Source organism: Rhinoderma darwinii, chromosome 3 (genome assembly GCF_050947455.1).
Source record: "Rhinoderma darwinii isolate aRhiDar2 chromosome 3, aRhiDar2.hap1, whole genome shotgun sequence".
In the NCBI taxonomy this organism is placed as follows: domain Eukaryota; kingdom Metazoa; phylum Chordata; class Amphibia; order Anura; family Rhinodermatidae; genus Rhinoderma; species Rhinoderma darwinii.
Window position 1 is genome coordinate 184,259,363 of NC_134689.1, and position 23,340 is coordinate 184,282,702.

The following is a 23,340-nucleotide window of genomic DNA, read 5'->3' on the forward strand; positions in this document are numbered from 1 at the left end:
CTGGCAGAGAGATTTCCTTGGGGGCGGGCGACATACATAGTGAAAAGAGCTGCCCGGCATTTCGTTGGGGCAGACAAAGTTGTAAAAATCTTTGTCACTTTGGCATTGATTTCTAGAGGGACTTCAACTTACTTTTACAGAGACCAGTGATCGGTAGCCAGGACAGAGAGCGGCACTTCATTATACACTTGTCAGCGCTGAACACCGAGGGAAAGAGCGCTGCTTAATTGTGTGCTTTCCTAACACAAAACACGGCGCCACCCAGTGTTCAGCACCGAGAAACGCAGAATGAAGAACAGCTCTGCACTCCTGTTTATCAGTGATAGATAAGCAAGTGGAAACTGAAGCGCCGTTCTGGTCTCCTAAGAAAGCGGTGCTCCGTTCTCTCCCCAAGTGTTCAGCGCCGCAGCATACAATGGCCCTGGACACGGGGAGAGGAGAGTATGCCGGAGATCGAAGAACCACGTGCCAGCTGTGGCACGGGTGACACATGTTGCCGACCCCTGTACTACACTATACTCCATACCATCATCTGGTACTCCTGTGGCAACACTTCCCTGGTTCCCCGTAGCCTCTGTATACCAGACCAGTGGTTGGGTAACCAAGGAAGTGTTGCCATGAGAGTGCCAGGGGAGGAAGGTATAGGGTTTTGGGTTTGTGTTTTTTTTAGACACTCAGCTGTTGTCTGCAGGGAAATCCACATGATTTGGTACGTATTTGCTGCTGTGGATTTCCCTGCAGCCAATCCGTTATGTGTGAACTTAGCTTTATAATGACTCTTCACTCTGGTTAATATAGGGTGGTCCCAAGGGACATTTTTGTATGAAATGGGGCGCAACGTAATTCCGCTAAACGTATGGCTGTCTGGGTTAATTCTAAAACGTTAATAAATGAGGGGAAAATGCGACATTTTCAAGAGGAATCCACAAAGGAAAGATTATGCTGCGTATTTATATTCCTGCAGCGTGTCCTAAAACTGACAGATTTTGTTCTGTCTCAATCTCTTGTATAGAAGGTATTTTCTGTGCAGATTTACAATGCCACAATCTGCAACCATTGCGAATGTGGTCTTCGGCTAAGTTCACACAGTTATATTTCACAATCTGGCATGTAACAATTGCAGCCTGATATACAGATATAAAAGGGGTTACAACCCCATCCTCATAAGCATTTTCGGTTTGTGTAAAATAAAGAAGGACGTGAGTAGACTATGTATTACAATGCAGTTACAGCTACTTTTGAAATATAGAAGTATAATAAAAACATACAGAAGCTGCCAATAAAAACTATAAAACAGGACATGAAAATAATAGGGTCAACATGAAACCTGTTCAGAATGCAGTAAATGGAATGTGAGCGCGCAGATCAATTGTTGTACAAGACACGCAAGTGCAGATAAACTCGAACTTTGGACAATTGACAGTTTGCAAGTGGTTACCATGGCAACGTGTACACTAAAGATGCCTCAATCATAGAGGGGAACTGTGTACTATGAGGAGCGTGTTATTAGTGACAACGTGTGACATCATTAACCTGTAGCCACACCGTGACCAGATAAGAAAGTAATCCCATTACACTTATATGCAGATTAAGGTCCTAACCTAATTTCCACAACCCAAAGATAACTTTTCATTATACAATGATTACGCTTTATTTACCTGAAACTGCAAAATACCTTTAAATGTTTTCGCCAACCTAAAGTGTTTTAAAGGCTATTGAAACATTTGAAAGGCAAAAAAAATGTTTTTGAATAAAAAAGTATCAGTGTGTTTTGTGTGACTTTGTAAATACTTTTTAGTAAAAATGTTAACTTTTTTTTTTTTTAGATACAGCTGTTCTGTATAGAGAATACAAAACAGCTGTATCTAGCGCTATTCACTGAATCCGTCAGTCCCGCGGACCAGACGGGTTCAGTGTCGGAAAGCCCTCGTGTCTCGGACAAGAAGGATCCACCTGTTATCTATCGCATCTAAGTTCATGACTTAGATGTGATAAGGTGGATCCTGCTCTGTTACAAGAGCAGAATAACAGAAATACTGGAAGCGCCGGATTCCGTAGAATTACGGACACCACCGGCGGCCAACGAAACCCATTGACTTTAATGGCTCCTGTCGGGGTGTCTGATTTTACCGGAAATAGTAGCGCAGCACGATGCACCATTGTTTCCAGTATTCTTGGCTGGAGTTTCGGCGGCAGGCCCCAAAAGGAGTCTTCCAACGTACGAGCCCTTAGTTCCTGTGGCACTGGTAGAGAACAAGGTCTCAAAAGCACGGTGCCCAAAATCTAGATGCATGCATATCACTGAGCAGTCCTAACATGTATTTTACAGAATACCAAGACGCCCAAGTGTAAATACTGCAGATTTGGTCCGAATTTTGCATCAGTTTTTGTAAGCCAAAATCAGGAGTGAATCCTACACGCAGGGGAAACACTATGGAAAGATTTATACAGTTGCAAGAAGTTAACCCTTTGACATGTCCTGCATGAAAACAAATAAAATATGGTTTAATTGCTATCTAAGGGCCGGTTCACATCAGCGTTCGCTTTCTGTTCAGGGGTTCCGTCGGAGGTTTCTGCCGTGGAACCCCGCAACGGAAAGTCAAATGGAAACCACAGCTTCCGTTTGCATCACCATTGATATCAATGGTGACGGAAACATTGCTAATGGTTTCCGTTTGTCACCGTTCCGGCAGGTTTCCGTTTTTTTCGATGGAATCAATAGCGCAGTTCACTGCCGTCAGAACCCTTGCACAACGGAGACAAATTGAAAACATTCCGTCAATATTGAAATCAATTGTGATGGAAACGGAAACCTTTGGTTTCAGTTTGCGTCAGTCAGGGCTCCGTTCCGACGGAAAGCTCAGACGGAACGGAGCCCTGAAGGAGATGTGAACAAAGCCTAAGCTCTTGGAGACGTTGTTAAAAAAAAATAAAAAAAGTATTTTCTGACGTTTGAAGGACAGGCCATAATAATAATAATAATAATAATAGGTAAAAAAAAAATAAAAAAAATAAGTTTAAAATAAAATAAATACACATAAAGTACCCACCCAAAAGAAAAAACATGCCACTTGCCAGTCATTATCATAACACTAGCCCTGACCACATTACATTAAAACAGACACGTAATATAAAAATTTACGGTAGACAGTCACAAAAAAAAAAAAAGATCTATTTCAGGATAATGCTATATTATTACCAGAATAAATTAGCTAAAAAGCAAAAAATCTTATTTTTTTTACTATTATTTTCAAACTATGAGCCTAAAAACTTCTAAAAAGAAAAAAGGATGCGTATAAGGCCTCATTTACACGAGCGTGTGCGTTTTGCGCGCGCAAAAAACGCAGCGTTTTGCGTGCGCAAAAGGCACTTGACAGCTCTGTGTGTCATCCGTGTATGATGCGCGGCTGCGTGATTTTCGCGCAGCCGCCATCATAGAGATGAGGCTAGTCGACGTCATTCACTGTCCATGGTGCTGAAAGAGTTAACTGATCGGCAGTAACTCTTTCAGCACCCTCAACACTGCATTCCGATCACCATATCGCGTAACCTGTTTAAAAAAAAAAAGGAGGTTCGTACTTACCGAGAACTTCCCGGCCGTTGCCTTGGTGACGCGTCCTTGGTGACGCGCCTCTCTTGACATCTGGCCCCACCTCCCTGGATGACGCGGCAGTCCATGTGACCGCTGCAGCCTGTGCTTGGCTGCAGCTGTCACTTGGACTGAATTGTCATCCCGGGAGGTCAGACTGGAGGAAGAAGCCGGGAGTTATCGGCAAGTCAGAATTTTTTTTTTTTTTGACACGTTCACCTATATTGGAATCGGAAGTCACTGTCCAGGGTGCTGAACCAGTTTAACTCTTTCAGCACCCTGCACAGTGACTGTCTCCTGCCGGGTTCGGTCAAAACGAGTTCGGCCGAACCCGGTAAAGTTCGGTTCGCTCACTCCGTTCGGATGTTTGTAAACAGAAAAGCATGTGGTGCTTTTCTGTTTACATTCAGTTTGACAGCTCTTGCGCGAATCACGCAATTCGCACGGAAGTGCTTCCGTGCGGCATGCGTGGTTTTCACGCACCCATTGACTTCAATGGGTGCGTGATGCGCGAAAAACGCACGATTATAGAACATGTCGTGAGTTTTACGCCACGCACTCGCGCAGCGCAAAATTCATGCATCGTCTGCACTGCCCCATAGAGTAATATAGGTGCGTAAGACACGCGTGAAAAGCACGCGCGTATATTACGCTCGTGTAAATGAGGCCTAAAAGTGATAAAAAACAAAACCTGCATTGTTTACAAAACAAACATTGCAAAAATCACGTTGCTAAGTCAACACATAGAAAAAGTTATAGCCATTTAACTAACACATGCTAAAAATGGCTATAGTGTCTGGTCCTGAAGGCTCAAAATAGCCCGGTGCTAAACCAATTAAGACTGGCGCTTTATATGCCAGTCTTAACCCGTTAGTGACCGCCCATAGGTGTTTTTACCGCGGCCACTAAAGGACTTTATTCTGATTAAGTTTATTTTTTTACAACGCTGCATCGGAATAAATAAACACCGCCGGGAGCAGCTAAACCTCCCTGCTCTCAGCTACCGAAGGTAGGGCGGACCTGCTCGAGCGGCCGGGATTGATATCAGTATCAATCCCGCTCGTCTAACAAAGGCCCCCAGGTCTGCCTCTAGTTGATGGCCTAACAGATGGCTGTCCGTTTTATACTGAGAGACAGTAATACATAAGTATTGCAGTGTATTATAAAAGCACAGAAAAGTCCCCTAGTGGGACTTAAAAAAAAAAAAGTAAATAAAAAAAGAGTTTAATAAAGTTTAGAATAAAAAATAAAAAAAATCCCAAGTAAAAAATCCAGTGGGGGGGGGGGGGGGGGAGCAAACACCCAGACCCTGAACAATCACCTGTTCCGACTGCATTCGGGTAGGGGTCGGAAGCAGATAAGTCCCTACACTGTATGGTGGCCATGCTGTAACTCCCCACCGATCATATACTGATGACCTATCCTGTCAGTATGAAAAACTGCCCGTGCCTGGACAGCCGCTTTAATCTAAATCACGCTGGAATAAGATGCACCTAATTTATTATGGGGTGCACGCCTCTTAATCAATAAGATGGATCTCTGGCCATCCATGCAAAAAGTTGTATGTACCCTAAAATAGTACCAATAAAAAACGACAGATCGCCCCGCAAAAAAAAAAGCCCTCACACCTCTCCATCAACAGAAAAAAGTCATTGCTCTCGGAATATGGCGACAAAACAAACCTTTTTTTTCTTTGTAAAAGTAGCAAAACAAAAAGGAAACAATCGAAATTTAGTATTGCCGTAATTGTATTGACCTGCACAATACAGTAAGGGCCTGTTCACATCAGCGTTGGCTTTCCGTTCATGGTTTCCGTTCCAGCAGGTTTCCGTTTTTTCGACGGAATCAATAGCGCAGCTCAACCCTTGCACAACAGAGACCAACTGAAACCATTGGCGCCGGTTCCGTCAACATTGAAATCAATGGTGATGGAAACGGAAACCTTTGGTCGACAGTCGACTGCGCTATTGATTCAATCGAAAAAACTGCTACCTGCCGCCGGAACGGTGACAAACGGAAAACCATTAGCAATGTTTCCGTCACCATTGATATCACTGGTGATGCAAACGGAAGCTGTGGTTTCCGTCTGATTTTCCGTTGGGGGGGTTCACCCGAAGGAAACCTCCAACGGAGCCCCTGAACGGAAAGCCAACGCTGATGTGAGCCGGCCCTTAACGTGTCAATTTTACCGCATGGTGAATGCTGTAAAAACGAGAGCAATAAAAATAATGGATGAATTGCTGATTTTTTTCCTTTTCTACCCCACAGAGAATTGGTTTCCAGTTTCCCACTACATTATAGGGTACAATAAATGGTACTATTAAAAACTACAACTCGTCCCGCAAAAAAAAACAAAAACCCTTATACGGCTATATTGATGGAAAAATAAAAAAAAAGTCATGGTTTTAGAATAGGGGAGGAAAATAAATAAAATACCCTTTTTAAACAGTAACTAAACGCTCAAACTTCTGACATGTCATAGTGACATGTCAGAAGATTGGATTGGTGGGGGTCCGAGCACTGAGACCCGCACCGATCACTAAAACGAAGCCGCAGAAGCGCTCCTGTGAGCGATGTGCCACTTTGTTTCTGTTCGTTTTTTTCCGGAATGCCGATGTATCGGAGTACGGGCTCATAGACTTTCCGTTGAGTCCGTACAATGATACATCGTCATTCCGGAAAAAGCCAAACAGAAGCGAAGCGGCTGAGCTCTCGCACAAACAAGTCTGCGGCTTCGTTTTAGCTATTGGTGGGGGTGTCAGTGCTCGGACCCCCACCAATCAAAACTTCTGATATGTCACTAAGACGTTGTTGATCGTTACACCTTGATAAAGGTCTGACAAATTCCCCCATACACCGTTCTGGTACCATAAATGCAACTTTACTTGGGGTCACAGGTAGCACTGGTAGGGTATGCTGGAACTTGTGGTGCTCCGCTATTAGAAGCCCCCAGGCCAGCTGTATGTGGGAATGCATGGCAGCTTTACTATCAGAGTCCTTGCTCACCTGTTCTCCTTGTCCACTTGGTTGGTATCGTGCTTGTGCAGCAGCTGCCTGATCTTGGCCACATCCCCGGAGAAGGCAGCTCGGTGGAACTTGCTTAGGTCTTTATCCTTCAGCTCGTAGCCTGCGGAGAGTACGCTGCCGGTCTCCGATGTGCTGGAGGAGGGACCACTCTTCTTCTTCTTCCTCCCGAACCCGAATATCTTCTTCATCTCCCCGTTTACTCAGCGGGTCCAGAAGTGCTGGAGTAGGACAAGGCAGTGACCCGGCTTATAGCGTACGCAACGTACACTCACATTAGTACAAGGGAGCGTTCCATGCCGAGGGTAGAAGTCCGGATCACAACATCACCAACGGTCCCCTCCGTAACCACCCCAGGGCACACAAACCAGTTGCTAAGTCCCGCCCCGCCACCAAGCGTCGCACGCTTACTATAGGCAAGAACCAATTAGGAGCAGTTCCAGCTAAGCGACGAGGCGCATTGCAGAAGCTCCGCCCATTGAAGAGACCGTGAGGCAGACAGAAAGGTTGAAGCTAGAAGCCGGTCACATGACTGGCTTGGAAGATGATTGACTTCCTGTGTGTGCAAAGCGCAGGCGCGGCGGTCACGTGGCGCGGCTTGCTGGAGTGTTTCACAGCGTTCGCTGATGCTTGTGTGACATTCTGCAGGAACAGGTTCATGCTAGTTACTGTATGACGAATAAAAACCAATTCTGTTCTTAAACGTAAAGTAACATATTCCAGTACCAACGAGGAGGGAAAACGACAAAAAGCAATGGGGAAATATGACAGTCCATTCATATAATAATAGAGGGAATGTTCTATTATTTATTATACTACAAATGTTTGTCAATGGGGAGAGGGTGATAAGCGGCTACCAAATCCCTCTGCCAGCTGCTTATCTACTGAAAGGATCAGGCATGTGGAACTCGCAGCATGTTCTCCATGCAGTTGGCAGTATACGTCTGGTACTAGCAAAAGATCGTACACGATACAGTATCCAGGCACAGGCAGGTTTACCTCGGGATAGGGTTTTTGTTTTTTTCCCTCTGTATTGAAAAGTGTGGGCGTTCAAAAAACAAAACACCCCTATTTTGGGCTTCAGGATGGGGCGTCCTTGGGGTTTTTCCCTCTACATGGGCATATGAGGGCCTGTTGTTTGTGCTACAAGTTTTTTGTTTTTTTTTAATGGCACCATTGGGGTACATATGATGTTTTGAAAAAAAAATATTATTTTGTTTTTGTGGAATGTTGAAAACCGCAATTCTACCATTTGTTTTTTGGGTCTTGTTTTCCAGGCGTTCGCTGTGCGGTAGAGATAACATGTTAACTTTATTCTGCGGGTCATTGCGAATACGAAATTTATAATATGTCTTTTATGTTTTACTACTTCTGCACGTAAAAACCCTTTTAGAGACTCTTGGAGATTAATGCAGCTTTCCCCCTTCCTGGCCTCCCCAGCGCCTGCACCTCACTCCCGAACCAAAACCCCGTCTCAGGCTCATCAGGTCCGTGTCGGCACTCTTTATAGTCTTGCTAGTCCCTCCTGGTCTCTCTGGAAGACTATGTCCCCCCGTTCTTGACTAAATGGGAAGCAGACTTTCAGATCTCCCTTTCCCCAGAACAGATAACTGGCACTCTTCTCTACACCCACAAGTCCTGCATCGCTAGCAGATACCAGAAGGCCGGGCACAAGCTCCTGTCCCGCTGGTATTATGTACCGGAGAGTCTTCATTCTATTTATCCCTCCTCCTCCTCCCCTATGTGCTGGCGATGTGGTTCTGCAGTAGGAACTCTCACACACACCTTTTTGGTCTTGCTCTGCCCTTCAAGTTTTCTGGTCAGGGGTTCATAGACTCTCTTACCAGGTCACCAGTATATCCTTAGATGGATCCCCATCTCTTACATATCAATGATCGTCCACAGCGTTATTACACTCTATCTATCCTCTTATTACGTGTCAATAGCAGAGGGGGAAATCAGGCGAGATCTCGATACCCCAATATAAATACTAGAGGAAGAAATAAAGGAAACGTGGGTCCAACTCTTCCAACAGGGGTGATTTCCCCAACTTCTAATAGGGGTGATTTTTCTAATTCTTCTAATAGGGGTGATTTTTTGGCCCAAGGCCCACTAGTGTCGGACTATTTGCTACGGGGACGAAAGGAAAACTAGTGAAGAGCACCCATAATGATGAACTACAAGTCCTAAATTTATCAGAGGGTGAATTGTGTCTATTGAAACGTGGACTCTCTTTTGTACCTACACCATCTTTTGACCTGTTTTCATGGATGAAGGATTTGCAATTGTTTGGGCGTAAGCCCAAGTGGAAAAAATTCTTTAAAGAGGCTCTGTCACCACATTATAAGTGGCCTATCTTGTACATGATGTGATCGGCGCTGTAATGTAGATTACAGTAGTGTTTTTTATTTAGAAACACAATCATTTTTGACGCAGTTATGACCTATTTTAGCTTTATGCTAATGAGTTTCTCAATGGACAACTGGGCGTGATGTGTATTTCGAATCCTGACCACTTCACTTTTCTGTGATTTACAGCATAGCAGGCGTAGTCTCGCAAGATTACATTGTAAACTGTCATTTACAGCAAGATCTCGCTGTGCTGTGCTGTAAATCACAGAGAAGTGGTCAGGATTCTGAATACACATCCCATCCTGGCTGGAGGTAATGTATATTCATTGTCAGGACACTGCAGTAATGTTATAGTGTGTTTATGTGGCTGCAGATAACGATATAGCTATATCGCTATGTGCTGTATAAATGAATGGAGAGAAGTGTATGACGCTGATTGGTCACTGATTGGTCAGCATCATACACTGCTCTCCACAACGCCCACTTGGCCATATAGTAAAACACGCCCAGTTGTCCATTGAGAAACTCATTAGCATAAAGCTAATATAGGTCATAACTCCGTCAAAAATGATAGTTTTTCTAAATAAAAAATGCTGCTGTAATTTACATTACAGCGCCGATCCCATCATGTACAATATAGGCCACTTATAATGTGGTGACAGAGCCTCTTTAAACTTAATGATAGACGTAGATGTACCGAATTGGGTTTAGATGAGGAGGATATGCCATTGTTGAGAACAATGGGGGATCTGTTGGATGAGGGGAATAGGGTACCAGGTGAGGGTTCTTTTACTAATTTAACCCTTCCGTCAACAAGAAACGCTCCAATAAATGATAACACACCTATTGATACATTTCTTAAGGTAGTCATTGATCAATTGACACATCTACATTCTAAGGGCAAAGTGAACAATATCACACATGAAGAAGTAGAGAGTCTGAGGCTCCTTGAAAAGGATGAATCTATTGTTATTAAGACATCCGACAAGGGTGGTAATGTGGTCGTTATGGATTGCCAAACCTATGTTAGTATGTGCATTGCAATCCTTGACGACCGCAGCTGTTATAAAATCTTAATTTCCCAATTAAATCCTAGAAAGAGGAATTGAATAGTTGTCGTACGCTAGGTCAGAGGGTATCATTGACCAGAGAGAGTTCAAGTTTCTACTTCCAGAGTTCCCTGTGATGGCAACATTTTATAGCCTACCTAAGGAGCACAAAGGCCTAGTGACACTGAAAGGGCGGCCTATTGTAGCAGGCATTGACCGTGTTACACAGAATGCTAGCTTGTATGTTGACCAGATTCTCCGTCCATTTGGGGTGACCCTTCCGTCCTATGTGAGGGATACAATGAATGTTCTTAAACAACTAGAGGGTATACAGCTTGATGAGGGTGTACTCTTGGGAAGTTTGGACGTGGAGGCCCTGTACAGTAGTATACCACATGACAAGGGATGTGACTCAGTGAGGTACTTCTTGAAATTGAGAGGTACTCAATTTACTAACCATAATGAGTTTGTCATGAGGTTGCTTCAATATGTGTTGGGATAAAATTCTTTCACGTACAATGGAAAGTTTTTTCACCAGCTCAGAGGAGTGGCAATGGGCAGTCCCTGTGCCCCAACCTTTGCCGATCTTTATCTGGGCTGGTGGGAGAAAGAAATTGTCTTCCCAGAGGCGATGGAAACTTGGACTTCAAGTGTGATCCTCTGGCTCAGATTCATTGACGATATTCTAATATTATGAAATGGCTCACAAACCAAATTTAGAGAATTTGTACAGATATTGAATGTCAATGATATTGGCCTCTTTTTCACCTCTGAAATCCATTTGGACAAAAGTACATTTTTATATCTGTCTATAAGTAAATCAGTGTCAGGAAGAGTGAACACACATATCCATAGAAAACCAACAGCTACTAATACTCTATTAAGGTGGGATAGCTGGCATCCGAAACCACTAAAAAAGGGGATTCCAAAAGGGCAATATCAGCAAACTCGTAGAAATTGCACCAATATGTCTGATTATCAGAACGCAGCCTCGGACTTGAAAACAAGGTTTGGTCGAAGGAGATATCCAGATTGGGTTCTCAAAAATGCATATCAACATGCCCTATCAGTGGATAGGGATGAGCTTCTCAATCCAAGGATGAGAGAGACTGATGAGATCGACCTCAGAATCATAGGAACCCATGATTCACAACATACACAATTAAGAGAGGTCATTCAGATATTCTGGGGTATTTTAAAAGCTGACACAGATATAGGGAGTCTTCTGAGTCATAGGCCAGCAATTACTTACCGTAGAGGACGTAATTTAAAAGATAAATTGGTTCAGAGCCATATGAAACCAGCCACTCGGTCAACCTGGCTGCCTAAGCCCCCCCATTGGTATATATAGCTGTGGTACCTGCAAAGCTTGTAGATCAATCCTAACAAGTAAATCATATTGTAGTACCACATCAGGTCGTTCTTACAAGAATTATGACTTCACCAACTGTAAGACCCGAGGTGTCATATATTTGATGACATGCAGCTGGGCTTTTCAATATGTGGGCAAAACCATTTGCGAATTTCGCAGACGTATCAGAGACCATATCAATGATACGGTTAAACGAGCTGATACTCCGATCGCACGCCATATCAGGGAATGTCATCAGGGTAACCCTGACCATCTGAGATTGCAGGGTATTGAATGGGTACGTCCTCATCCTAGAGGGGGTGATTTGGATAAACGTTGACTTCAGCGGGAAGCAAGGTGGATATTTCTGTTACAGACTGTTAAACTAGGAGGCCTTAACGATAATATCCCCTATACTTGTTTTCTATAAGGTGGAGCTGATATTTGGAGATAGTAGCTTGATGGGTATGGATCGGTGGCGATTTTGTACTTATATCATCTGCACATCCTATTGGCTCATATATAGTTATGCTTTCTTTATCAAAATAAATTGTCTCTTTTTATGACCTCTCAATTTGCTTCTCCTATATATATATACACGCCATTATTTAGAATTACACCCGCTTGGTGATTCCCATAGTTACATGATGCTGTGTCGTTCCAAATGCCCGGGGGGAAGGAGGGATTTGGATGAGCTCTTGAATGAGCGCGGCGTCTGATGAAGTGGCGCGCTCTGATTGGGTGTTTGAGGTAATCGTCCAGCCTCCCAAATGGCAGGGCTAAAAGCTTAAATAGCTGGCGTTCTGTTGCATCGCTGCGGTCAGATACCAGAACCGTGCTGTTAGGAGAAAAGCTCTAGCAGATACAGGGCGGTTAGACAATATTGCACAAAACTGATGTGCTAATCTGCCCTGTTTCAGTATACATGCCTCTGAAGAAACTTTCTAAATAAAATAAGGACGTGGAAACGCGTTAGGCGTTTAATTTTTGTTCAGTGTGAATGCACACTCTTATCAGATGGAGAATATTTATCAGGTGTGAATGCACACTACTGCTATAGGTGTTACACTGCTACTGAGGTGTGTGAATGCACACTACCTGCGTGTGCTGATGCTCATTTCAGCGATAATGTACTCTATGTTGTAGGTTTGCTGATTAGTGTGAATGCACACTTAGTATACTATATCTATTTAGTGTGAATGCACACTTAGTATACTATATCTATTTAGTGTGAATGCACGCTTAGTATACTATATCTATTTAGTGTGAATGCACACTTAGTATACTATATCTATTTAGTGTGAATGCACAATACTGCTTGAGGTGCTGCACTGTTTTTATGGGAGCTAGTGCACAAGAAATTTAGGTGCTGTGGCTCATTTCAGTGTGAATGCACACTGTGTCGCATGTGTTGCGTTTCTGCTACTGAGTGTTCACACACACTCTGCTGCTAGGTATCAGATCTTTACTCTGTGTGAATGCACACTTTACTATCTAGTCCAGGTAGGGACTGAATTTATGTTTTAACTAGATATTTGGAGTATTTCCATAATAATTGAAACCAAGTATATTGGCACCCTTATCTAGTCCTATCTACCTGGTTAGCCTGGTATCTATAGGAATTATTGGCTTGATTAGCCCATTTTAAAGACTTAATCAAATTAAAATATTTTTTTTAAGCGTTCTTGTCCAGGTGATATTTTATACTTTGAGTTACGTGAACGCAAAAATTAAAAAACAATACTTCTTGACCTAATCCTCCATCATCTGGTCAATGCTGGCCGATCCTGTGTCCCTGTTCTATGGAAAAAAAACACTGCCCCAACCATTGTGCAGTGGTTACATAGGGTGGACGATATCATGAGGATGGAGGAGATCACTGCAGAATACTGGGGAAACCTTCATCACAGTTTGGTACCCTTTGATCCAGTTTCAGTCCTCGGATACCTATAAGTCCATGCTAATACCTGATAGCGTACTGTAATACTAAATTGTCGTATAGAGAGAGAATATTCTCCCCCCTCCCCCTATTTATTTTTTTATTTTTCTCCCCCCCCACCTTCCTAAGACCTTACGCCCACTTCAGTTATTTTCTTCAGGGTGCTATATGTTTTTTTTTAACTGATAGCACCCTGACCCATTCATTTCAATGGTGCCATGCACACTTCCGTTGTTTTGACGGTTCCGCTGGTCCGTTCCGTCAAAAGTAGAGCATGTCCTACTTTTGTCCGTTGTTCATTGACGGTGGGGCCCATTGAAGTCTATAGGTCCGTCAAAATAACGGACGACACACGGACGGCATCCGTGTGTCGTCCGCTTTTGACGGATCCATTGCCAAGCAACGGCTGGCTGTGCCAAAGTTCACAGCATTCAGCACACAAGATGGATGTGGACAGACTGATCACAATGGTGCATAACCACCCAGTTGTAGGTGTGGTATAGAGTATGTGCTGCTCCAAGTGTGTCAGAGGGTAAACAGAATACGCGCACAATTTTTACGGCCCCTTCAGCTGATCCGCGTGGGTGCATGAAGTTTGATCGCCAACGATCATACCTGTAATATGTATAATGCATTAATAACCACATTTTTCCTAATATTTAATTTTTTTTCTTTTTTAAAGTACACAAAGTTAAAACATGGTGGTACTCGTGTCGGGACCAATTCTGCCGTGAGCAGAACCAGGTTGGGAAAAGCGGAGAGGTTCCTTCCAAAAAAAAAAGATATATGTTCACACAGCAGCTGATGTTCCTGAAGGATGTCATGGAACTTCGACCGTAAGTTATCATTTTGGCGCATTTTTATAACTCTACTGTAATTTGTTTCTTCAAAATTTAGGCAATGTTCGTCATGCCGTATAGTAGTATTGGGTGAAAAAAATGCATACATATTTTTGGTTCCAGTGGCGCTTGTACATGGCCTGCTTCCCCTTCATTCTTTGTACCTGCTTGTAATGTCAATCACACACACACACACACACATGTAGCGGCGATTCACAGTACATACTTCTGTGAGCTCCAACTACAACTCTGTCAGGAATGGACAGTACTTTACTGGTTAAAAGCTATGTCGCTATGCCACGTTGAATACAGCTGATCGTCATGGGTGCATGTAGTCGCAGCCCCAACAATGTACAGTACATGGCCTATTATGAAGAAAGAACATCCATTTTTATTTATGCTAAACTTATTATGTTCTACAAATTTTTACTTTTAATTAAAGGGGTTTTCCGACACTACCGCTCAAATTTTTAAAAGATCTGGCCGCACTACAAATGTTCCAAATAGTCCCCCCAAATACCTTTCTCCCGTTTATTTAATTTTTCTGTTGATTCTCGTTGCCCAGGATTGCTTCCAGTGTTTGTTTATGTACATGACTCCTGGTCCGCGGCTGCTTTGATGTAATTGGATGCGGGCGGCGCATGCGCAGTAGACACATTTGTGTTTGTGTGAAAGTAGAAGGTGCAGACATGGAGCATGCGTGGAACAGAGATCTCAGCTAACGGGACCAATAGCTGTAACAGACGTCACTCATGACGTGCTGTACAGGCCAGAGGCCGGAAGGAAGCTGTTGCAGACTATGGACGGGAAATCACCGGAAGTGTAAATTTCACAGAGGGTCGGCGTCACGTGACCAGCGACGGGAATGGTAAAACGGCATTTTCTGAAACGTAAGTAAATTACAAAGTGTGTTTGATTGGTAACTTGAGGTAAATAGCCATTAGATAGTTAGTCCTAGAAAACCTCTTTAAGTATGATTTTATGTAAATTATTATTTTCTAGAACAAGGGACAATCTGGAAGATGCACAGGAAGTGGAATCTGATGCCACTCAGCCTGAGGAGCCAGAATCACAGTCTACTCCAAGTAGCACATCTCCTCATGTCTCAACAGAGGACACTTTACAGCCATTCCCCACAACCAGGGTTGCTTCGAACCCAGCTCCAAGGAGCGCTTCTCGTCGCAGCCTCGTTTCTGCTGCTAGTCTGCAGTACAGGACAATAGGGCTCTTATTGATGCAAGAGTCCTGGAGTACCTGAACAGAAGCACCACAGAAAATCCAATTCAGTATATCAACTGATATATTAACAGCACTGGCAGCGGCTACATCAGCTGCTCTTTCTTCTGTTGTATATACAGAGCTAAAGAACTCATTTAGTAACTCTGCCTTCTCTTGATCCCCTGTGACCAACTCCCCATTACCACTATTTAGGGGTCCTACATGTTCAGACCTTGGTGTAAAGGATCTGCCAGGCACAGCTTCGGGGTTAACTCCCATAATTAATCAGTCAGCACCTGAATCTACATCCCTGAGACTGACTCCAGCTTCCACCACTCAGGCTGGCAGGCTTAGGAGTGGGAGAGCCTATCGCAACCTGGCCAGACTCAGCTAGCTCCCGCCCTCGGTCTATTTAAGCCTGCCCTTCCTGTCCCTCGGTGCTTGTGATTCTTTTCATGTGGTTTCCTGGCCCAGCTACAGCTCCTTCTATTTTGATCCTGCTCCATACAGACCCTGGCTTACTGACTACTCTTCTGCTCTTCGTTTGGTACCTCGCACACTCCTGGCTTGACTCGGCTCGTTCACCACTCTGTTGCTCACGGTGTTGCCGTGGGCAACTGCCCCTTTCCCTTGCTTGTATGTTTGTCGTGTTTGTCGTGCACTTACTGAGCGCAGGGACCGCTGCCCAGTTGTACCCCGTCGCCTAGGGCAGGTCGTTGCAAGTAGGCAGGGACAGAGTGGTGGGTAGACTAGGGCTCACTTGTCCGTTTCCCTACCCCCCGTCATGACATAATCACAAGCCCATACCTAGTCTACCCTGGTCCCTCACACCACTATGGACCCCCGTGAGACCCTGGCTCAGCAAATACAGGGTCTCTCCCTACAGGTCCAGGCCCTGGCTCAGAGGGTCAACCAGCCTGATGCTACCTTGGTAGTTCCCCTCACCTCACCTCTTGAACCCCACCTCAAGTTGCCCGACCGGTTCTCAGGGGACCAGAGGGCTTTTCTCTCCTTTCGGGAGAGTTGTAGGCTTTACTTTCATTTAAAGCCTCATTCCTCAGGTTCTGAGAGCCAGCGGGTGGGTATAATTATGTCCCGGCTCCAGGAAGGGCCCCAAGAGTGGGCCTTCTCCTTGGCTCCTGACGCCCCTGAACTTTCCTCCGTTGATTGTTTCTTTTCTGCTCTCGGACTTATTTATGACGAGACTGACAGGACTGCCTTTGCCGAGAGTCAGCTGGTGACCTTACGTCAGGGTAAGAGACCTGTTGAGGAGTATTGTTCTGACTTTAGGAAGTGGTGCGTAGCTTCTCGGTGGAATGACCCTGCCTTAAGGTGCCAGTTTAGGTTGGGTCTGTCGAATGCCCTGAAACACCTGCTAGTTAGCTATCCCTCTTCTGACTCCCTAGACCAGGTTATGGCTTTAGCGGTACGACTTGACCGACGTCTCAGGGAACGACAACGTGAACGTTTATGTGTTTTCTCCTCCGACTCCCCCATGATGCCTCCCGAAGTTCCGTTGCTTCGTTCCTCCCCGAAAGACTCAGAGATACCTATGCAACTCGGGGCCTCCGTGTCCCCCCAACAACGTAGAGAATTCCGCAGGAAGAATGGTCTCTGCTTCTACTGTGGGGATGACAAGCATCAAGTGAACAACTGTCCTAAGCGCAAGAATGCAGCCAGAGAACTTCCGCGCCTAAGTGATCATCGGGGAGGTCACTTGGACGCACAGGTATTTCCCGTAAATAGGAAACGTACTAAGATCTTGCTTCCCTTTCAGGTCTCTTTTGGTGGTAGGTCTGCTACCGGCAGTGCCTTTGTGGATTCAGGGTCCTCTACTAATATCATGTCTGTGGAATTTGCTATGTCTCTTGCTATGCCTCTGATTGATTTGCCTAAACCTGTCCCGGTAGTGGGTATCGACTCCACTCCTCTTGCTAATGGTTATTTTACACAGCATACCCCTGTTTTTGAACTCCTTGTTGGCTCCATGCATTTGGAGCAGTGCTCTGTACTGTTGATGCAGGGATTATCGTACGATTTGGTTCTAGGCCTTCCCTGGTTGCAGTTGCATAATCCCACGTTTGACTGGAATACTGGGGAGCTAACCAAATGGGGTAATGAATGTTTTACGTCATGTTTTTCTGTTAATTCTATTTCTTCCCCTGAGGAGGCGAACACGCTACCCGAGTTTGTTCAGGACTTTGCTGATGTTTTCTCTAAGGAGGCCTCCGAAGTGTTACCTCCTCATAGAGAATACGATTGCGCTATCGAATTGGTACCAAGAGCTAAGCTTCCTAAGGGTAGGATATTTAATTTTTCTTGTCCCGAACGTGAAGCCATGAGAGAGTATATCCAGGAATGCCTGGCCAAGGGTTACATTCGTCCCTCTACTTCTCCGGTAGGTGCTGGCTTCTTCTTCGTAGGGAAGAAGGATGGTGGTCTTAGGCCATGCATTGACTACCGTAGCCTGAATAAGGTCACGGTAAGGAACCAGTATCCCCTTCCTTTGATTCCTGATCTCTTCAATCAGGTTCAGGGGGCCCAATGGTTCTCTAAGTTGGACCTACGGGGGGCGTATAACCTTATCCGCATCAAAGAGGGGGATGAGTGGAAGACTGCGTTTAACACGCCAGAAGGCCATTTCGAATACCTCGTCATGCCCTTTGGGTTGTGTAATGCCCCTGTGGTCTTCCAGAATTTCATAAATGAGATTGAGAAATTACCTGGGGATATTTCTTGTAGTGTATCTTGATGACATACTGGTGTTTTCCAAGGACTGGTCCTCCCACATTGAGCATGTCAGGAAGGTGCTCCAGGTCCTTCGGGAAAACAAACTGTTTGCCAAAACCGAAAAATGTGTGTTTGGGGTACAGGAAATACCATTTTTGGGTCAAATCCTCACTTCTCATGAATTCCGCATGGACCCCGCCAAGGTTCAGGCTGTGGCGGAATGGGTCCAACCTGCCTCCCTGAAGGCGTTACAGTGTTTTTTGGGGTTCGCTAATTATTACAGGAGATTTATTGCTAACTTCTCGGTCATCGCTAAGCCTCTTACGGACCTCACTCGCAAAGGAGCTGATCTCCTCCACTGGCCTCCTGAGGCTGTCCAGGCTTTTGAGGTCCTTAAGAGGTGCTTTATCTCGGCCCCGGTGCTGGTTCAGCCCCTCCAAATGGAGCCATTTATCGTGGAAGTTGACGCATCCGAAGTGGGAGTGGGTGCTGTCTTGTCCCAGGGTACCAGGTCACTCACCCATCTCCGTCCCTGTGCCTACTTCTCCAGGAAGTTTTCGCCCACTGAGAGTAACTATGATATTGGCAACCGCGAACTCTTAGCCATTAAATGGGCATTTGAAGAGTGGCGCCACTTCCTGGAGGGGGCTAGGCACCAGGTAACGGTCCTTACCGACCACAAGAATCTGGTTTTCCTAGAATCTGCCCGGAGGCTAAACCCGAGACAAGCTCGATGGGTGTTATTTTTTACCAGATTCAATTTTTTGGTTACCTATAGGGCTGGGTCTAAAAATATTAAGGCTGATGCACTGTCGCGTAGCTTCATGGCCAGCCCTCCTTCGGAGGAAGATCCTGCTTGTATTTTGCCTCCAGGTATAATCATTTCCTCGTTCGATTCTGATTTAGTCTCTGAAATTCTGCTGATCAAGGTTCAGCTCCCGGGAACCTTCCTGAGAACAAGCTGTTTGTTCCCCTGCAATTCCAGCTAAGGGCACTAAGGGAAAATCATGACTCCGCACTATCTGGTCATCCAGGCATCCTGGGTACCAAACACCTCATTACTAGAAACTATTGGTGGCCTGGGTTGCCTAAAGACGTTAAGGCCTACGTCGCCGCTTGTGAGGTTTGTGCTAGGTCCAAGACTCCCAGGTCCCGACCAGCGGGCTTACTGCGTTCGTTGCCCATTCCCCAGAGACCTTGGACACATATCTCCATGGATTTTATCACCGATTTACCTCCATCCCAAGGCAAGTCGGTGGTGTGGGTGGTAGTAGACCGCTTCAGTAAGATGTGCCACTTTGTGCCCCTCAAGAAACTACCCAACGCCAAGACGTTGGCTACCTTGTTTGTCAAACACATCCTGCGTCTCCATGGGGTCCCTGTCAATATTGTTTCGGACAGAGGGGTACAATTTGTTTCATTGTTTTGGAGAGCCTTCTGTATGAAGTTGGAGATTGATCTGTCCTTCTCCTCTGCCTTCCATCCTGAAACCAATGGCCAAACTGAGAGGACTAATCAATCTCTAGAACAATATTTAAGGTGTTTTGTCTCTGACTGTCAATATGATTGGGTCTCATTCATTCCCCTCGCCGAATTTTCCCTTAATAACCGGGTCAGTAACTCGTCAGGGGTCTCCCCCTTTTTCTGTAATTTTGGGTTCAATCCACGGTTCTCCTCCGTTTCACCTGGTAGTTCCAACAATCCCGAGGTAGAGGTCGTTCATCGGGAACTGTGCACAGTCTGGGCCCAGGTTCAGAAGAACCTAGAGGCGTCCCAGAGCGTACAAAAAACTCAGGCTGATAGAAAACGTTCTGCTAACCCCCTGTTTATGGTCGGGGATTTTGTGTGGTTGTCGTCTAGGAACTTGCGTCTCAAGGTTCCGTCCAAGAAGTTTGCTCCCCGGTTTATTGGGCCGTATAAGGTCATTGAGGTCCTCAATCCTGTCTCCTTCCGGCTGGAGTTACCCCCGTCTTTTCGTATACACGACGTGTTTCATGCCTCTCTCCTTAAACGCTGCTCCCCGTCCTTGGCTCCCTCGAGGAGACCTCCTGTTCCCGTCCTCACCCCTGAGGGGGGGGAATTCGTGGTGGCCAAGATTGTGGACAGCAAGATGGTCCAAGGCTCCCTCCAGTACCTGGTCCATTGGAGAGGATACGGGCCCGAGGAGAGGACTTGGGTACCCGCCCGGGATGTTCACGCTGGAGTATTGGTCAGGAGGTTCCACCTGCGTTTCCCCAGTAAGCCAGGTCCACTTAGAAAGGGTCCGGTGGCCCCTCATAAAAGGGGGGGTACTGTAAAGGATCTGCCTGGCACAGCTTCGGGGTTAACTCCCATAATTAATCAGTCAGCACCTGAATCTACATCCCTGAGACTGACTCCAGCTTCCACCACTCAGGCTGGCAGGCTTAGGAGTGGGAGAGCCTATCGCAACCTGGCCAGACTCAGCTAGCTCCCGCCCTCGGTCTATTTAAGCCTGCCCTTCCTCTCCCTCGGTGCTTGTGATTCTTTTCGTGTGGTTTCCTGGCCCAGCTACAGCTCCTTCTATTTTGATCCTGCACCATACAGACCCTGGCTTACTGACTACTCTTCTGCTCTTCGTTTGGTACCTCGCACACTCCTGGCTTGACTCGGCTCGTTCACCACTCTGTTGCTCACGGTGTTGCCGTGGGCAACTGCCCCTTTCCCTTGCTTGTATTCCCTTGTATGTTTGTCGTGTTTGTCGTGCACTTACTGAGCGCAGGGACCGCCGCCCAGTTGTACCCCGTCGCCTAGGGCGGGTCGTTGCAAGTAGGCAGGGACAGAGTGGTGGGTAGACTAGGGCTCACTTGTCCGTTTCCCTACCCCCCGTCATTACACTTGGCTTTTTTGCATTTACATGGTTGAAGAAATTTTTGGGATTTGTTTTACTATCCTTGGCCACCTGCATTTCATTTTGTATTTTTGCTGATTTTATTACATTTTTACGGTTTTTATTAAGCTCTTTATAATTTACAGAGGCTATATCTGTACCCTCAGATTTGTATTTTTCAAATGCCATTTTTTTGTCACGTATTGCCCTTTTTACAGAAGGTGTAAGCCATGTGGGGTTTAATTTTAGTCATTTATACTTGTTTCCTATAGGAATAAATTTTGCAGTATAATTACCCAAAGTAGATTTGAAAATCTCAAATTTATTATTTGACATTAGTTCTTCCCAGCCTATATCCTGAATTGCAGCCCTCATCCTGGGAAATTGGCCTTCTTAAAATTAAGTGTTTTTGCCCTCCCAGCCTGTGTTTGTTTTTTACAGTACAGGTAAAATCTAACTATATTGTGATCACTGTTACCGAGGTTTTCACAAACATTGACATTCTCAACAAGCTCTGCATTATTAGAAATGACCAGATCCAACAGAGCGTCACCTCTAGTCGGGTCTTCCACAAACTGGCCCATAACATTTTCCTGCAACAGGTTGAGGAAATGTCTCCCCTCTGCAGTTGAAGCCGAACCATGACACCAATTAATATCCCGGTAATTAAAATCTCCCATTATCACTACAGTACCCGCCTGTGCAGCCCGCTCCATCTGTTTATATATTTGACCTTCCATCTCCTCAGTTATATTGGGGGCTCTATAGATTACCCCAAAAGTAATTTTTTCAGTGTTTACTTCCCTTTGTAATTCCACCCACAAGGTTTCAACCTCCTCACAGTATTCACCCACTATTGTCTCTTTCACACTCAACTTCATATCGCTTCTCACATACAGACATACACCACCACCTTTCCTATTCGCCCTGTCTTTCCGAAAAAGTGTAAAACCCTGTCGATTTACAGCCCAGTCATGAGAAGAGTCTAGCCAAGTTTCAGCAACACCAACTATATCTATATTTTCTTCCAGTACCAAGGCCTCTAGCTCCCCCATTTTGCTTGCTAGACTTCTGGCATTTGTGAACATACACTTTAACTTGCCTTTAAATGTTTCACTTTCAGTATATATAAATATATTATAATCATCTATCTATCTATCTATCTCATATATATTGATATATAGTATAGTTCTAGGCTGGGGCTACACGACTACTTTGGCCACGACACAGGTCCCATGGCCAAAAATCGCTTTGTGATCTTTGTTCGTGCAACTTGTGTCGCAGCCAAAGTCGCCGTGTAGCCCCAGCCTAGAACTATACTGTATATCAATAGATATTAGATAAATACATAGATATGAGATAGATACATAGACAGATAGATACACCCATGCGTAGATAAATACACCCATAGATAGATAGACACACCCATAGATAGATAGACACACCCATGGATAGATAGACACACCCATGGATAGATGATAGATAGATAGATAGCAGTGGCGTAACTACCGCCGTAGCAGCCGTAGCGACTTCTACGGGGCCCGCCGGCACGGGCCCCCACCATTGCCGCAGGCTCCGCTAGCAGCCGCTATGGCTGCTACAGCGCGACGCCACTGAACACTACGGCAGAACAGGGAGGTATCTCCCCGCTCTGCCATTAAACAAAAGACATGTATCCCCTCTCCACAGGATATCCACAGGAGAGGGGATACATGTGTGATCGCTGGCAGCGATAGGGAGAACGGGGGACTGAAAGTCCCCTGAAGTTCACCATCACAAACCTCGGACTTCCGGCGTCTGTGTCGGCAGCTCCGTAGAAATGAATGGAGCGCTGGTCGCGCTTGTGCGCATGCGTGACCAGCGCTCCTTTCATTTTTATTGAGCTGCCGACACAGACCCCGGAAGTCAGAGGTTAGTCATGGAGAACTTCAGGGGACTTTCAGTCCCCCGTTCTCCCTATCGCTGCCAGCGATCAGACGTGTATCCCCTATCCTGTGGATAGGGGATGCATGTTATTTGTAGGACACACTATAGGTCGCATTTTTTTTGGGGGGGAGCTCTGTATGGCGTTCCCTGCAGGGGGGGGGGGCGCTGTATGGCGTTCCCTGCAGGGGGGGGGCTGTATGGCGTTCCATGCAGGGGGGGGGCTGTATGGCGTTCCCTGCAGGGGGGGGCGCTGTATGGCGTTCCCTGCAGGGGGGGGGCGCTGTATGGCGTTCCCTGCAGGGGGGGCGCTGTATGGCGTTCCCTGCAGGGGGGGGGGCGCTGTATGCCGTTCCCTGCAGGGGGGGGCGGCGCTGTATGGCGTTCCCTGCAGGGGGGGGGCGGCGCTGTATGGCGTTCCCTGCAGGGGGGGCGGCGCTGTATGGCGTTCCCTGCAGGGGGGGGGGCGCTGTATGGCG

At 45.7% G+C, this 23,340-nt stretch overlaps 1 protein-coding gene across 6 annotated transcripts in view; it reads right to left on the reverse strand.

Annotated features, from left to right (window-relative positions):
• ANKRD26 (ankyrin repeat domain containing 26) overlaps window positions 1–7,159 on the reverse strand; it is a 99,967-nt gene extending 92,808 nt beyond the window's left edge. For 5 of the 6 annotated variants that reach the window (XM_075857137.1, XM_075857138.1, XM_075857136.1 and 2 more), the window contains exon 1: window positions 6,596–7,159. In XM_075857137.1, the coding sequence (XP_075713252.1) occupies window positions 6,596–6,804 (209 nt within the window). In that variant the 5' untranslated portion in view covers window positions 6,805–7,159. The remainder of the gene's footprint in view (window positions 1–6,595) is intronic. The other variant, XM_075857139.1, reaches the window with a different exon arrangement.
• Between the last annotated feature and the right edge of the window lie 16,181 nt (window positions 7,160–23,340).